Genomic DNA, 17,188 nt, shown 5'->3' with positions numbered 1-17,188 from the left:
TAAACCATTTCCCTGATATGTTGCATTAACTTTGAAGGGCTGCTTGGGGTATTTATGTAAACCACTATCCTATAGATGACTTAATATCTCAAAGAAGCTGCCAAAATGCTGGAAGATTTTCTTTCATATCAAGGTTTACAGAAACAAATCACAAAGTCTAAAAGTCAAAGCTGTAATAACATCGTAAGGCACTTCAGTAATTACTGGACTTTAGTTGACAATTGCCTCAGAGTTGACGAGATGGAAGGACAGAGGTGATGGCCTAAATGAGGTCAGATGATGTGGTGATGCTTTTTCCAGCTTCAAATTAGCGACTAACGTAAGTGAGGGGACACTCTCACTGGACGCTTGTTTGAAACCTGTTAAAGACTGCTGTGAACTGGATTCCTCTACACTTTTCATTTGGGAATCCCATATTTCTCCAGATTCCTCTACGTAGAGCTTTCAGTCTTACATGCCTATTCAAGCATTAAAGTTACTATGAAATTATGGCTTATAGGTTTTCAGTGGACGAGCTTGATATTGTGGAGGAACAGCTGTGTGTTTACTCTGAACAGCTGATGGTACTGGGAACATTTCACTTGCAGGAAGACTTGACTTTAGCTCTGTTTATTTGAGTTAAGGTTCCACCAAGTTATTCGCACAGATTCATTAATGACCCTCCTGTTAATTAGAGTAACAAACTTAATCAACTCACACTGTGCCCTTTATTCCACCAAGCCCAGAACTTTACTCCATATGTACACATGTAGTCACATACCAACTAGACACCATCAAGTTGTATCAACACCTTCGCTAATATTTTCCCTCTCCGCTCTTTGTCATAGTTTTTCCTCCCTTCTGCACTTCAGCCCCAGTCATTCATCAGTCTGCAATGCAACATGCCTCTGAGCAAAGGAAATCAAGATTGAGTCCTACCATGACGTACCGTGTCGCTGCCACTATGCTAATTTGTCACCTTCTGTTCCTTCTTGTAGGACCCCGCGGCCCACCTGGACACCCGGGAGAGAGAGGGCTGCCCGGGCCACCTGGGCCTCCAGGCCCACCATCGCCAGCAGGTGCCCGCATCCCAGAACCCGACCACAGTAAGTAACTGTTTCCAGGGTTGGCTTTTATTTGATGTTTGTTTTCTGAAATTAGTTTCATGCCAGACGTAACTTTTCAAATATTGTATTCGCATCGATTTTCCCAAAGATCTCCAGTATTGTCGACATGGGGATGTGTGTGTGTGTGTGTGTTTTTTTTTTTTTTGTGGCAAATATGAAACTATTAGATTCTTGTTGGTCCGAAGGGGTTTTGGCTAGGGAACTGCAGCATGGACGCCGTTTGTGCTCAGTTTCCTTCTTATTATTGAATCAAGAGCACAGACCTTAAATGAGGCAAATAAGCCCTGTAGCACTTTAGATGCTGTTCTGAGTTCCTTTGTGACCTCCTGAATGAGTTATTAATGTCGTCTTATAGGCACCTTTTTTCAGCTAGTCACTCCTGGAAAGGTTGAGAACTGTTCCATGTCAGCTCCATTATTTAAATTAGCTCTGATTGAAATATACTGTAGTCCCAAAGCTTTAGAAATTGCTTTGTTGTCCTGCCCAGACTGTAAGATCACAATAACAATTTTTGTATTGTATTTACTCTGGTTGTCTTTGTCTGGTCTCAAGATTAGTTTGAAGAAGAAGAGGGGCATCGTTTTCACAGCTGTGTTTCCAATACACAACTCATTGAAAATAATGATACCATAGCACCTACTTCTAATCTTACCCTTGACTCCATGCATGTCGGGCACAACAGCAGCAAAGCTTGAGCACATTCTCTCTGTTTCTGGTGCATTTCAGTTTGCGTGTTATGCATACAGGCCTGGCATAGTTACTGTAACATCTTGGGTTGTTTTCCGCTTGGATGAAGGTGGACATGATGTCGTGTTAATGGGGGACATTTCCATGAGGACAAATGCAAGGTTTGTTTTACAAAAACTGTATTTTCAGGTGAATATCATCTGACAACCTTTAAGTTGACATGCACCTAATCGATATTCTGTTTATATGCATAAAATAAGTTTGTGTTGATAGGGCACCAAAACTAATTCTAACCCAGGGTACTACGTCCTCCTAAATCCAGTCCTGATTAAAATCAAAAACACAGATTGCACCCCTCAGTATGCTCTACCTTGCTTCCAAGCAGCCAAGCTTTCTTGTAATCTTTTACAGCTATCTAGAATAATACTTCCCCTGGCTTTCTGCAGACTTTTCAAAACCTTTTTACTAATTTCCAGTCCTGTTCTGCTCGCCATAAACGTGGCTCGTCAGATGCTCTTTAACAAGATAAGATAAACTGCAGAAGGAGAGGAAGAAGTAGGATGTGGCATACTTAAACAAGTTTTTGCAACACATGTATTTAATAGTAATAACATCAATGCATTTTGTTCTAAAAAATATTTTTCAAAATCCAGGAAATACTTGAAATGGCACCACAGAGTCCTTTTTGTTTAAAGCCACCTTTCAGGGACAGTAAGTAAGTAATTAAGTAAGTAAAGTTTATTTATAAAGCGCTTTTCACAGACATGAAATTACAAAGCACTGTCCAATACAAATCAACCTTAAAGCCAGGACTTATAATTAATGAATATCAGTCAGAAGTTTGGTCAAACATTACAGAATTGTCTTCTTTAGACAAAACATAAGGAGAAGGTGACAGGTTTGTTCTCATACAGTGTGATTGTTGAGGACCCAAATGCAGTAAGAAGGAAGACGGTCTTGTGTGAGTATAATAAATGACAGAAAACAAACTTAACTTAAAAAATCAGAAGTGGGTGTGCAGCCATGGCTCAGGAATAACACACACAGTCCATACGGAGAGCTCAGTCCTCGATGTGGCTCACGTGTTTGAATCTTGGCCTGCTGACCTTTGCCACATGTCTTTCCCTCTCTAACAACCCACTTCTCTGTCAGATCACTGTCAAATAAAGGCCACTAGAGCCAAAAAAAACAAGAAAAAAAATCCATAGCAGCACAAGAGAGCAACATCAGAGCAACAGGGAAACTGGCAGGGTAACAACCAAAGCGCCTTTCAAATCGTTCTATACTTCAGTGATGTCACATGTTAAATACGTCTTGTGATTAAGGTCATTCTAAAACTGGCATGAAATAGCTATGCTTTTACAGAAGGAATGTGGAAAACCTGCCTACAGTAGAGCTCATCACTGTGGGATTTTCCTTAACACCCACTTATACCCCCTTTCCACGCATAAATATGTCTCACTGTTTTGCATATTGAAGCATTTGTTAAGTCGCCATTGTTGTTAAGCAAAGCAGTTCTGAGTTGGCTTCTAGATTCCAAGTGTAGAAAGTGTATAATAAATCTAAACTTTCTAAACGAAACAATGATACTGTATCAGTGCACTATTAACCCTATAAATAAAACACAACACGTCTTCTTCTTTGTTCACTTGCTGATCACATGTGAGTTAATGTGTGCTAAACTGGCCCTCCTGTTGACAGTGGTTTTGACTCTGTTTGATGCATTTGGGTAAGCATCCTCAAGCTCCCTGATGGCAGACTAAGATTTGAGACAAATGAACTCAGAAGTTCCATATGAATTTTGCATCGACCATAAATGGTTCTTAATATGTCTGCAGCAAGTTGTAGGCCACACCATTTTGGTTCCATATCCAATGCTGAATGATGTAAAAGCACCCAAGGCCTGTGAAAGGATTAAGCCATAACAGGGGGTTTGTGGTTTGTGTGTTTTTTTACATGACCATGATGAAAGTGCCTTAAGAGACTCAGACAGGGTGACAAAAGGATTGGTAAAAGGAGAATCTGACAAGACCCCTTTAACCAAAAATACTAAGAAGGATGATTAAAGAAATGAATAGCAAATAAACATATCTATGTCAGAGAAGGATGGAAGTTTTTTATTATGTTCAGGCAATGAAAGCTTTAGCTTTAGCACAAATCTTTAGTTAAGTTTTTTCATAAGCAAAGTGGTGCAGTTTTACTGAATTTCAACGTTATATTCAGAACTCTTTACAAAAATGTAGAAATTGTATAAAAACATGAAGATTGGTGTTAATCCTTTAGCTGCTGCCTGTTTCTTCTGACGTTGTTCTGCTACCAGAAGAGTAAATCACAATCAAATAGTGTTTTACCAGATACAAAATGTGTAAAATTAGCACAGACTTCCTATTCTGAGAGGAGAACCTGTCCACAGCCGACATCACTGAACGGTTTCCAGATGTAGGCCGTCCAGACAGCTCAGGGAGGGGAGCGGGAGACGGATGGGCTCTTTCAAGGTCAACACATGGGTGGGTTTTACATTCGGGTCCGGTGGTAAAACAAAGTATGCAACACACAGATTTGTAAGCTCTGGGTTCCGCTGTGGAGAGCCGCGGGGGCGCGGGGGTTGGCATGATGATTTCCAAAATGTGGGCTATTTCTTTCACATCAAAGTAGCGGTGAAGGCGGGTCTGAACCGAGCTTCCTTTGGAAAACACTGGCTTATTTGGCCATTGAATGTGCATCAGCAGCAAAGAAGATGCCTGTGGGAATATGTCAATGTTAGAAGCGTCTGCTTGTTTAATCCATCTAACTAAGCCTCACTGTGTTGTAAATGGGGAAAAAGAGAGGTGTCACCTCTCCTCCCGATCTCTTAGTGGTGTCTGCACCTCAGGCAGAGGGAGGATGTTTATGACTGTCAGCCGTCCTCATCATTTTCTTCTTCCTCTTCCTCTGTCCCTTCAGTATCTGTGAGGTCTCAGGCCTGTGATTGGATCTGTGCTTCCTGTTAGAATAAAATGACCCAGGATTCACACACTTCTGTCATCACACATGTTTGCCACCCTTTTCCTCTTGCTCAAATGCTGTGAGTACATGTGGTTTGACTGAGTGAATTCCACATAAAATATATGGAGACCTTTAAACATAACATGACTAAACTTTAATTGCCATCCAACCTGGATTTAATGATGACCAGGATGCTTTTGATGGCAGTTTAGTTCAGCCCCCAGCCTTGCTGAGCTCTGCATGAAATTTCATGTTGTTTATTTGTTGTTTTTTTAAAATACTGCCCTCTAGAGGTCATAGGTAGGTCATAGGTCAGATCAAGTTGTCAAAGTGACGTTTCACTGGACTCACAGGAGTTTCTAATGCCACATTAAACTGTTTCTGTTATTTTTACAGTATTTTTATTAAACAGCCCAGAAAGGATATCTAAAAAAAATGGGAAAATAACTCTACAATTTTTTTTCTCTTAAATTGGCATGTAAAAAATGGTTAACTTGATTCTTGTGCAAAGTCACCTATAATTGTTAGCAGTTGCAACTTGCTGAGAGCACACAAACTAAGTCATATCTATGGCTGAATGCAGAAATTTCAAATGAAACTATATAATCAAAACTCATATTCACAAGATTCCCTAAAATGTTAAATAAAAACCATAAAGTGTCCATGGCATTTGTTTTGCAGATGTCTCTAGAGCACATTGAAAAAATCCATTGGCAAAAAGCACTTCACCAAAAGTGATGTATATAACAGGTAATCTATATGTTGTCACATTATAACCACAAAGTACAACCGAGGGATTTGAAGTGACAGCAACACAAAGTAGTGTAAAACTGTCTTCAAAATGTATAAATAAAAAATGTAATGAAATCCCCCAGTAACCTGATACACAGAAATAAAATTCAGTGTAATCTATCACTTTCAGAAGTTACTAAATCAAGTCCATCTGTGTGTCGTTTAATAAATCCAGCCATTCTGTGAAGTTTTCCAGGATTTGTTTGAGAGCATTATCAACAGTACAACAAACAGGTCAGGGATGAAGTTGTGCAAATGTTTATATCAGGTGAGAATATTAAAAAAAGCCAGATTTGAACATCTGAAAATGGAAGGGGCTTAGTACAACTGCAAGCCTACCAAGACATGGGTGTTCATATAAATGAATCTATCCGAAGTATAGTATAAATGTATTTTTTTGCCTTCCACAAAGAAGCATGGTGCCGGCTGCATCACACTATAGGAATACTTTTGTTATTTTGATAGGTATAGCGAAGCTTGTCAGATTGTAATGACAAGAAGGAGCTAAATACAGGACAATAGTGCAAGAAACTTGTTAGAGGCTGTGAAAGACTTGATATTGAGGCAGAAATTCATACTTCAATAGATCATAGATCCTAAATATACTGCCAGAGCAACAATAAATGCTTTACATCAAAGCATAAATACATGTTAGAATGGGCTGGGAGACAGAGGAAGTCAATAACATCATTATTGGACAATGTCTCTCACCCCATGCATGAAGCTCAGCTGGAGACCTCCTTCAGTGACGGGCTGCTGCATCTACGGTATACAAAGGAGCATTATAGGAGATTCTATTGTGGATCTAATTATGAGACAAAAAACGTTAAAGTATTGTCAGTGACATATGTTTATCATGTAAGGTGTTGCAGATTATTACTTTTGTCAGAAACTCCACGATTCATTGATTGTCTTTCATCTCCAGATAGCGGAAAAGATCCTTTCTTCACCAACACTTTCCACGACTCCAGAGGTTTGCCTGTTCCCGGACCTCAGGGTCCTCCCGGGCCTGTTGGTGAGCCTTTATTGTTTACAGGATGTTTATGCGGTTGCTGGAAAACATTTGTGTGCACATTCAAACATCCTATAATTGAAAATACGTCCGCATGCGAAGCTCTTACAGTATACATTTTATCCAACTTTCACTGTCGGTTATTGAAGTCTGAGAAGGTTGAGTTCATGAAACTCAAAGGTTTCCTTCAAACGAAGGGATGAAATACAAACATGTCAGATTGAGTTTTGCCATCTTCACCAGAGAGAAATAATGACTCCACGCTTCTACACACAGGTCCCCCAGGTCCCAGAGGCCCAGTAGGACCTCCTGGCCCATCAGGACAGAACGTAAGCTACCTTGCATGCAACATAGTCATCAGTTGCTCTTAGCACTGTCAGACTTACTGCTATACAAATATATAAATCTAATCATATGTGCATATATAATCATATTTAAAATGAATATATGTCATCTCAAATGCATTCTGACTACAGGGGACGCCTGGAACATCTGGGGCACCAGGACCAGTGGGGCCAAAAGGAGATCGTGGGGAAAGGGTGAGTATTTTAGATAAGATATACCTTCATCAAGCCAAGAAGCAAATCTGTGAGGCTCTTACTTTCTGTTCTGTAACATAAACTACCAAGCTATATTTAATGAAACGAAGAGAAAATTGAGCAACTCTGATGGACATTGATCTTACAAATGAACGGTAATGTCAACCGTTCAGCCAACTTATTTACAAACTCACTTAAGGACATCGAAGTCGATGTCTTGGGGAGGCCAATCACAGAACCCTATTTTCAGTGAAGTGTAAGATTTGTGGTGTGGGAGATCAAGTTGATCAACAAAGCTGACTCGGTTTTTCTGGAGGAATGGACCAAAACTCCAGTAAACTGTAGTGACAAGCTAATAGAAAGACACTCAAAACGTTTGTTCTGAGCCATGCAGCTTAAAAGCCAATTCTAGAAAATTATATGTAAACGTCTGAATATGAACAAAGTAAAAAAATATTATTTTGCCTATTATTCCAGCATATAACAAATAGAAATAACTTTGGTAATCCTAAGTGACCTAAAAAATGGTTTTTTGATTTAATGTCAAAAAGTGTGAAAAGTGGAGTATGTGTCTTATTTTTTTAATGATTGACCTTAAAAGGCCTAAAAACGCTCTAATTTTGACGAATCCTTTGTTTATTTCTAGTTAAGCTGATAACACTGTAACACAACTACCTTGTACTTTGTTCTTTAGGGTCCTCTTGGTTATCCAGGAGAACGAGGCTTCAGAGGTGACCCAGTAAGTCACCTCTACTCTGCTTTGTAGGTTTTGGAGGGAAACATCAACACGTCATATTGGTTATGTTGTGGTAAACCACCCTGGGCAGCAGCAATAAAAGCACACAATCCATGAGAAGCACAGTTAATAAACTGAATGTTTTTTTCGTTTTTTTCTGCGGCTCTAAACTTCTCAACAGCTTCGAGTTTTAAAGCGAAACTTATTCTCCTCTTTTCTCAGGGAGCACCAGGTCCCAAAGGAGAGTCAGGGGAGAAAGGCTTGCCGGTAAGATTGTAGTTGATTGTAGCTCACCGGGCAACAAAGAAAATTCAGAAAGCTTTCAACATAATTTTGATTTTGTTTTTTTCTTGAGCATCAAAATATTTTCTGTGTCTAACTCTAAGTTTTCTTTGACATCTTTCTCATTTTACAAGAACAATCCAAATGTAAGATATCTTTATTTGGCCATCACATCTTTGAACTGCAGTGAATCTTTTCCAAAGAATAACCATGACCCAACATCTGAGGTTATGGTTATGATCGTTTTCCAATCATTGTGACTCTCCATGAATTGGTTTGTTCAGTTGCACCTCTTTCTATCAATCCCATACATTCCTAGCTATCAATAGATCAGTTTATATCTGTTTCATATTGTTTTTAAAACTATAATGTTGCCCTGTATGTGTTTGATCTGTCTGATTTGTTTGTGTAAGTGTGTTTTTGTTGGTCCTTGGGGTGTGCTCTGGACTGCTGTCCCCTCTCCTCTTGACCCTAAAGCTGTCTGACTCCCACTGCAAGCTACTGTCCCCATGACTATCATTCACAGTCACCTTTTCAGCTTCTTACTTTGGCATATGCATATAAACACCTATACCAGCACAAGAACAACAACTCTTAACTGGTGCAAAAATCTTCATTTTGCTTTGTTCCAAATGTGCAATATTAACTCTCACCAATTTGCTTGGTTTTCTATACAGGAATCTCAATGAAATAGATGAGATGTATATGCCAAAAGTCTCCATTGTGTGTCAGTAGTTGCGTTTTAAGGTGTTGCGCTCCGATATGGGTGGAGTGGATACAGCTATCCCTTTTCTTCCACTGTATTGCCTTGCATGAAAAGCACAATGCTGCATAAACTCTTTCTTCTAGCTTTTAAAATAAACTAGTTAATATATTTAGTATGTAAACTAATACTGTGCAATTAAAAAGGAAAATGGCAAAGTTGCTATTTTATTTGGATAACTTGGTGTCGATAACAAAAAGTTAGCAGAAAATGGTCACTCACTAATTTGCTAGTATCAGTGATGTTAGCTTTGATACAATTGCTTTTAACTATGTGTTTTTTTTTTGGCTTATTTAATTGTATTTAGTTGTTCCTTGGAGCCCAACTTTAACAGTTTAGATGTAGGTTTACATCTAAAGCACAATACAGTTATTTCAATTTGATTGTTTTTTTTTTAAAGAAAAAGAACTGTGAACTACTGTAGTACACCTGTGAACAGTGTTTCCTTTAGGTATTACCACAGATTGGCATATACTTGAACTGAGAAGCAAGGAGCTCATTAATCAGAGAAGCAGTCAAGAGAGTCATAATAACTCCAGACGAGCTAGATTCACAGTTTAGGTGGGTATTGTCTTCAATCTGACAGAGAGGCTGGTCAGAGGTAGTGGAAAAATGGGTAGGTCTGCATACAGGTCAGTCCTACAAGAATACTTGCTAAAATCAGCAAAAGGCTTGAGACAGGAGGCTGGAAGGTGAACCTTTGTAAAACCTTTGCAACTCAATTGCAAAGGTTTTACACAGGATGCTTAGCTTTTTATGCCATTAATAACATAAGAAACAAATGTAGCATTATTTGGATTGAGATTTCTTTGGCAGTATTAAAATAATAGAATAAAAGATGTCCTCTGTCTATCTAGTCCCTGCAGGAGATGTCAGAAATTTACAAAAGTCGCTCAATCTCTTCCCCTGGGATCTGTAAATGTTGACGTATGTCTGCACACAGTCTATAATGTGCAGACATTTCAATTACTGTCCAAGAACTTGACTAACATACCCTTCCAGAGCAATATTCTAAAGCAGCTTTGCCGTTTTCTATTGCACACAAGTCTTGGTATGTTTTTTGTTAGCATGTTTTTCTAAAGAAACCATTCACAACCTTCAGCCATGTTTCTTTGCATGTCTCTGAGGATCATGATGCATAAAGCTGTCTCTGTCTGTCTTACATCTCTTGTTGCAGTACTTTTGTTACTTTTGAAGGTAAAGATCCCCTGAGGTCACTGCCTTATCCCTTAACAAAAGACAAATCAGATGTAAGAGTAAACCTCCTCTGACGGGTGACTTCTGTGTCTCTGCTGCATTGAGACTGAACACTGTGGAGTTAAAAATAAGCAAAGTGAATGCAGATGGCATGGTCATCTCTTCCCTGACAGTGTGACTCAGCTGTGTTATGCTGCCACGTGATACTGGTCTGTCATGTGCATGCTGATGTTTGCCTGCCCAACATGACAGAGAATTATAATACTTAGCAGCATGTTTATAAAGGAAACATAGAGAGAAATATAATGAATGGATAGTCATGCTGGGCAGATATGTGGACTGTTTTAACCTTCTAACAGCTAAACTGTATTGGAAACCTGACTTGCATCTTGGCGAGCAGTCCTCTAGCTTCTGCTCTTTACCTTGACGGCTGTATCTATCTTCACAGGGGGACGGCATACATCAGATCAGAGAGGCGCTGAAGATCTTAGCCGAGAGGGTTTTAATCCTTGAGACTATGATCGGTATTCATGGTGAGTAGGAGGCCTGCGGAAGGGTCAGCTTTAGGCAGGGGTCACAGCTGCGGGTGGGCCCATACTCCCACCATGCCTAACTGCTGGGACAGAGGGCGGGAGCAGTCACAGGCAGCCCCAGGACTTGGACAGTCTTTTCTGCAGCCTCACAAAGTCCCACTGTCACTGCTCTCTGATAGGACATTAGCTTGCAGATGTTCCAAGACTTGCAGGCAGACCTTGAGCTTCTGGCTCGCAGGGTGACACTGTTGGAGGCTATCATCTGGCCAGGTAATGCCGAAACACCCACAGTCCTGCTGACCCTCATTTCTCAATTAGATGAAGAAAACATAGATCAAGTGTTAGAAATGTAGGATTTATAATCACCGTCTGTTTTTAAATGTAATGTAAAGTTGAGAAGTTATTTTGTATTCATGTTTTGATGACAGCAGATGCTAAAATTATTTTCTAAGCCTTTTTATATAAAAGAAGCATTTTAAATTCTAGATCTGTTTAACATAACTTTATATATATATATACCGTATATATATACTGCAGATTCACTGCAGTGTATATATATATATATATATATATATATATATATATATATATATATATATATATATATGGGTATGTGTGTACTTTATATTGTAAAGTGTTCATACTCTAACTTTTCGACCTTTCATGATGTTTGGGATTTAAATGGGATTTTATGATAAATCAACACAAATTGGAAAATGGTACATGGGTTTTAAAATTTTTTACAAATAAAAATCTAAAGCAACGCCTTGCATTATCAGTCCTCATGAGGCAACACGTTGTAGAACTCCACTTGATTCACATCATGTAGATTGAATGGAGAGTTTCTGCAAGCATCAATCTTCAAGTCTTACCTCATGTTCTCAGTTGAGTTTGCTGTTTCCTATTGTTTTCTTTTCGCAAACAATTATGAGGCCTAGATTAATAATATTTTTGATCTTACATTAAATCCCAATAAAATATGCAGAAACTTGTGGCTGTAATGTGAGAATGTTTGAAGGATATGAATAATTTTGCTTGTCCGTTGGGTCTGAGAAGCAAATAAATCAGATATTTACATGACTGATCGCCGCAGCCTAATAAATTGGGTTGGCAGAGTTTTGAGCTTTAAACGCATAACATTGATTCCTGTCACTGAGTCATTTATTTTGCTTAGAATTAGATTTTTTGGGGCACTTTCTTTCTTTTACACCTTGTAGAAATGCCAAATTATATAGAGAAAAAATGCAAAGTGGTGCTTCTGAAATGTTTTGTTTCACTGTTTTATTTGTAATTTGCTGCATTATAATGGATAATTTTAACCTTTTTAAAAATGTAATAAATCTAGCAGAATTGCTGTTTTGTAACATTACTATTTATCTATAAATGTGTTATCAACAAGATAGTGAGTCTAAGTATATACAGAGTCTGAAATACTACTGTACATGTAATTATAACTCCTCAAACATTTTTAACAAATCAAATTAAATCCCATTGACAGATTTGCATTTAATTAGTTGCATTCCAATTTGATTGTAGGTATAAAGTAATGGGGTTAGCTTCACTTTTTCATTACAATCAGAAAAGGTTAAATGTCTAAAAGACCCAACTGTCAATGACTTTGCAGGAATCCAAGCAACCACATGGTGACAGTGGAAAGGAATAACTGCTTTCTAACAGGAATAATTATTATATATTTTTTTGTTTTGTTTTATTATTTCAATATCTAACTGCTGTAAATTAATATTATATAATACAATATAATATTGTAATATTAAGAATGAACTAAGAGTTAATGGCGGTGATGGTTCATTTAGGCGTAGACATAGATAAAGTCTTAGGCCAGTTGTACAATCCTTGTGACGAAAAACAGAACAAATTTAAGTAGTGGCAGTTCTTCGGTGTCTCTGTCTAGGAAACATAAAAGAATGAAATGGGAAAGTATCTTATATGAAAAAAGAAGATGGAGGAAACAGAAATGCCAGGCTACCTCCTATAGAGAGAAAACTTGATGAGAGAACATAAAGTTAAAGGGAGTCATTTTTTGCAAATATTGAATTAATTGAAATTAGTAGAGGGAAAGTAGTAGGAGCCTAAGCTTATAGAGTGACTAATTGAGACTCTTCAAACAGATCCTTAATATGAAAAATCCTTTAACACTTGACCAGCAACAATTTTCTCAAGAATTACAGATGAAAAAGGAAAAACATTCAATTCATTCAGGCATCTTAATCAAGAAAAGGTTTCTTAAATAAATGTTTGATTACAACAACCTTAATAACCTGTAGTGTATTTCTGTTTTTTACAGATAGATTAAACAAAGGGGACAATGATCAAAGGGAAAATGTCCTCTGATAACTTGGTTGGATTAAACTAATATTTTTATAACACAACTTGATTTTTTTTAAAAAACGTCCAAACGCAGATGAAGTTCTACAGATATGTGTAATGCTAAAATTAAGAAAAGTCTTAATTTTACTTTTTCAACATCAGTGGACTAAAGAGTCCGCATGGCCACACATGTTGATGGACAGGGAGGCCCCTTTCCAACCGCTGTCTTTCTTCAACAGAGCCTGATCTAGGGTCTGGGGACGGACCGTTCGGCACATCCTCCCCTAGTTTCTACAGAGATAAGCGAGCAGGTGCGTCTCCACATCGACTTGCTTCTCCTCTGTTCACCGACACCAAAGTCCGAGGAAAGTAGCACCCCTATCCTCGACACTGACCCTGAGGATCACAGACTGGGCCTTCCCCTCCAACAGGTCTCTCACCGGCATTCAGCACATTCAGACCCTATCTGGTGCCCAGTCTGGGCTTTTATTAAATAGTTAGGAATGGGGAACACCTCAGGGAAACTCAACTGATAACTCCATGACACCCTGATTCATTTGCTACCTGAGAACTGCTTTGATTTTCCTCTCCATCTGAATGCTAAAAAAAAAATAAAACAACTGTAACCATATTGAAAGAAAAAGGAAGATTTTCATTCTTGGTGGTCGTGACAGCAAAACAGTTCTAGACAGTAAGGGTTCATTTAGAGAAATGAGAAGTAGAAATCAGTGTGAGGTTTTGCTGCTTTCATAGTTTGTCTGCAATCTGAAGAGAGTCCGTTATTTAAATACTCTGAGCTTGTACAGTCTGTATTACAAAATTACATCCTCCTTCCGCTAGTATTCCTATATTTTCATCTTATTGTTTAACTCAGTGTTATGTAGTGCACTAAAAAGATGAAGTCATCTCTATTTGATGTGTTTTTAAATGGTGATTAGAAGTTTTCTGGTGTCTTTTCTTTGTGTAAGTGACTAATCAATGTTTTTGACATAAAATCTGCACAAACATAGGCATCTATGTTAGATGGTGCTGCAGTCCGAAAACTGAATGTGCTGAAATTAAAACGGCTCTGCTGACTGAGATCCCAAACACACTCACAGAGGAAACTGTTATTTGAACTTGAACATATTTTACCACTGTTGTGTTCTATGACTGCTTAAACTGCTCTGATGAAAACTCTTTTTCATCTTATATCAAAGTTATTGTGAAACTATTTAAAATTGTAGTTTATGTTGTAAGCTGTTATGTAACCATTTTGTATTTTGATTTTTTTTTCTTTTCTTGCAAATGTACTGTGTTAAGATAATCCTGCTTAGATGATAAGTGTAATAAAATGTTTTTATTATTTCAACGTGTCACCTTTTTGAATTGGTGGTACAAAAGTATTCATTAAACACTTTTACAACTGAAAAAAATAAACTGACAGCCACTGTCTCTGATGTGCAGATTTGGAAATAAAAAAAACTTTTATTTGGGAACATTTCGGCTTTTTGTCCACATTTTCCAGATAGTTTAGATATTAAAGGTTCTTCATGTAGCCCACAGGGAAAATACAGAAGCTCAGCAAAACCCAAGCACGATGTGTGTCCAGTTTGATTCAAAAGTGCAAACGTAACCAGTAGTGTCAACTTGTTTAGGGGCTCTGCTGTGGTGGATGGCTCTTTCCCTTAGTTACCACCACAGCTTGTTCTCCGATGCTGTCTTCAATAAGTAGCGAGATGGCGCCATCTAGCTGCTTGGTTGCTGCTAATGCCACCACAGCTTTCTCTGTGGGGAAGCCCATCTTCTCCAGCTGCTGAAGCCTGGCAGGAACCAAAAACAGACATCTGCATGTAAATACAGACTTTAGGATTAAAAACGTATTAAGTGAAAAACCAATTATTTATAAAATACACGCCATAAACTCTACTAACCGCAGAGATGAAACTGATGACTTTGGGACCTCTACTTTTGTGTCAGGAGTGTCCTGTAAGGAGGCCATTATCCCGGCTCGGAGCATCTGCTCCTCCAGCACTTCTGCCTCAGACACAGCAGCAGCCTGCACCTCCATCACCCAGGCAGGTGATGGAGGCTCCATCCAAGGGTGGAGGTTGTAAGCTGTGGGGTCCCTCACTGGTGGAGGAGCTGCGTGATCCACAGCCATGAACTGGGGAAGCGATCTAAGCAATTGACAAATTGTGAAATTTGCTTTTGGGTAAATTATTATATTTTTTACATTTACTCACATTATGACCATTACTTTACACAAAGTACTGAGTAGTGTTAAAGCAGCAGGAAAATAATACAGTTTTCAACATTTTGTGTGGATGTGCTGCAACAAAATATGAAAATGATCAAGAATATATTTAAAAGTGATAGTCAGACATTTAATGTAATTGACTTACAATACCTATGTGAGGTGGTAAATGTTGGCAATCTGACCCTGGCCGAAGTAGGAACATACATCCAATTAGGAATGAAAGAAAAAATATTGGTCTCCTCCAGTTCCTGTAGCGCCCCAATGAAAGGCTGATGATCTGCATGTTAAATTAAGGAGATAGGGGATAACTTGACAGTCACCAAAGTTTGAAAGATTTCATTACAGATTTAGTGGAGGGAACATTCAGCCTAAATAAACCACAAAACTATTATACATAGAGTGTCATGGGTCCAGGGCCTGGACCTTATCTTAAAAACACAATCTGCATCCCCAAAGAAGTACACAACATCCAAAGATAAAGACACAGAAAAGCCGGGCGTGCTGTGGTGGTGTAGCGGTTAGCGCGACCCGTATTTGGAGGCCTTGAGTCCTCGACGCGGCCGTCGCAGGTTCGACTCCCGGACCCGACGATATTTGCCGCATGTCTTCCCCCCTCTTTTTCCCCCGTTTCCTGTCAGCCCACTATCATATAAGGGACACTAGAGCCCACAAAAGACCCCCTGGAGGGGTAAAAAAAATAAATAAAAAATATATTAAAAGACACAGAAAAGCCAAGCATACAGATGTAAAAAACACTGAGACCTAAAACTCCACAAAGATACGCTGACTGCCCAAAATAAAGAATGGCCTCAACAAGAAACAAGTGACACAAAGGAATATATCTAAATCACAAAGAAATCACATGAGACAGAAAATTTAAAAAAAACATACAAACTAAAACTTCTGGTTTATAGGATGTACCAGTCCTGACAAGCATCTGCAGATTACATACACAGGAAAGGATACAGTTGTGTCCGATGCATATTGCACAGAGGTGAAGCAGCGCTGGTGTTCCTGGTAGAAGCAGCAAACCACTGATCAGAAAAAGCCACGGCAGGAACCAGACTGGCAAACACCTCAGCAGCCTCCTCTGTGTGGCCTGTCGACACTGAGCCGTAAATAGAGCGAGCTGGATGGCAGAGAAGCCACAGATCCGACTCGCGTCCCCTCCAACCACAAACAGCACCAGGGTGTAAATGAATGCCAGCATGGTGATTGTGAGGATGGACAGGAGCAGGAAGGCCACTGACCCCCAGCGATGCTCCTGACATGATCCCAGCAGCAGCAGCAGGACCACGCTGATCAGCAACGAGGGCGAGTCATCATGACTGAGAGCATACAGAAACACATCTGAGGAGGAAACAAAAAATAATCCACATGCTTGCTTTGCGTAAATCTGAAGTGGTGTTTTGAAGATGTTCATTAGATGTAACAACAGGGTTACCTATAAACCTTGGGAAGTATCCTCCTGGGCCCACGCTCAGACTTGCCTGGATGCCCCCAGCATACATAAGCAGCATAAATGCTATCAGAGCAAAAGTTACCAGGCAGAATCCAGGACGTTCCGACCCAAACAAGGACCTCACTGACAGGACACGGCTCAGCATCATTTCACATCAGATGCACCTTCTCCACTGGCTTTCACGACATTAAACCAGGCAAACAAATATTTGATGAGGTTCATCATACGATAATTATATCCGATGAAATTTTAAATATGCATAACCATATTATTTTTCGTGCTACAATAGAAGACTGAGAGCTAAAGCCTATACAGGTAATTCACTGCTAAATAAAACTGATAACGATTACTAGGATTTGTTGTGGTTTTTGACTCAACAGAATGGTAGATAATTAACTATAGTTTACATTTATTACGCCACTTTATATAATAAAAATAACGCAAGTAAAATCGATTTTAGCTTCGAGGTGTAAGGAATTCGAAAGGATGCAAACTTCCGCAAACATTCTTCTTCTTCTTTATGTTTA

The 17,188-nt window shown here is 38.9% G+C and overlaps 2 protein-coding genes across 5 annotated transcripts in view; one reads left to right on the top strand and one right to left on the bottom strand.

Annotated features, from left to right (window-relative positions):
- The window catches only part of emid1 (EMI domain containing 1), a 66,998-nt gene extending 52,691 nt beyond the window's left edge, over positions 1–14,307 (top strand). Inside the window, exons 9-17 of one of the 4 annotated variants that reach the window (XM_014468932.2) lie at positions 978–1,085; positions 6,496–6,585; positions 6,859–6,911; positions 7,059–7,121; positions 7,816–7,860; positions 8,080–8,124; positions 8,274–8,285; positions 10,548–10,632; positions 13,200–14,307. In XM_014468932.2, the coding sequence (XP_014324418.1) occupies positions 978–1,085; positions 6,496–6,585; positions 6,859–6,911; positions 7,059–7,121; positions 7,816–7,860; positions 8,080–8,124; positions 8,274–8,285; positions 10,548–10,632; positions 13,200–13,333 (635 nt within the window). In that variant the 3' untranslated portion in view covers positions 13,334–14,307. Of the gene's footprint in view, positions 1–977; positions 1,086–6,495; positions 6,586–6,858; positions 6,912–7,058; positions 7,122–7,815; positions 7,861–8,079; positions 8,125–8,273; positions 8,286–10,547; positions 10,633–10,811; positions 11,123–13,199 lie in introns of those variants that run through there. The other 3 variants (XM_023343736.1, XM_023343737.1, XM_023343738.1) reach the window with 3 other exon arrangements.
- Positions 14,308–14,401: 94 nt separating this feature from the next.
- Positions 14,402–17,166, bottom strand: rhbdd3 (rhomboid domain containing 3). The gene is made up of 5 exons (XM_014468948.2): positions 16,644–17,166; positions 16,166–16,549; positions 15,350–15,476; positions 14,874–15,119; positions 14,402–14,762 (listed from the first exon to the last, which is right to left on the bottom strand). The coding sequence occupies exons 1-5, from the start codon at positions 16,807–16,809 to the stop codon at positions 14,594–14,596; spliced, it is 1,092 nt and encodes a 363-aa protein (XP_014324434.1). The 5' UTR covers positions 16,810–17,166; the 3' UTR covers positions 14,402–14,593.
- Positions 17,167–17,188: the final 22 nt, after the last annotated feature.

The sequence above is a fragment of the Xiphophorus maculatus genome, chromosome 12 (assembly GCF_002775205.1).
Source record: "Xiphophorus maculatus strain JP 163 A chromosome 12, X_maculatus-5.0-male, whole genome shotgun sequence".
In the NCBI taxonomy this organism is placed as follows: domain Eukaryota; kingdom Metazoa; phylum Chordata; class Actinopteri; order Cyprinodontiformes; family Poeciliidae; genus Xiphophorus; species Xiphophorus maculatus.
The sequence above is the reverse complement of the archived record's forward strand: the minus strand, read 5'-3'. Positions and strand labels throughout refer to the sequence as shown.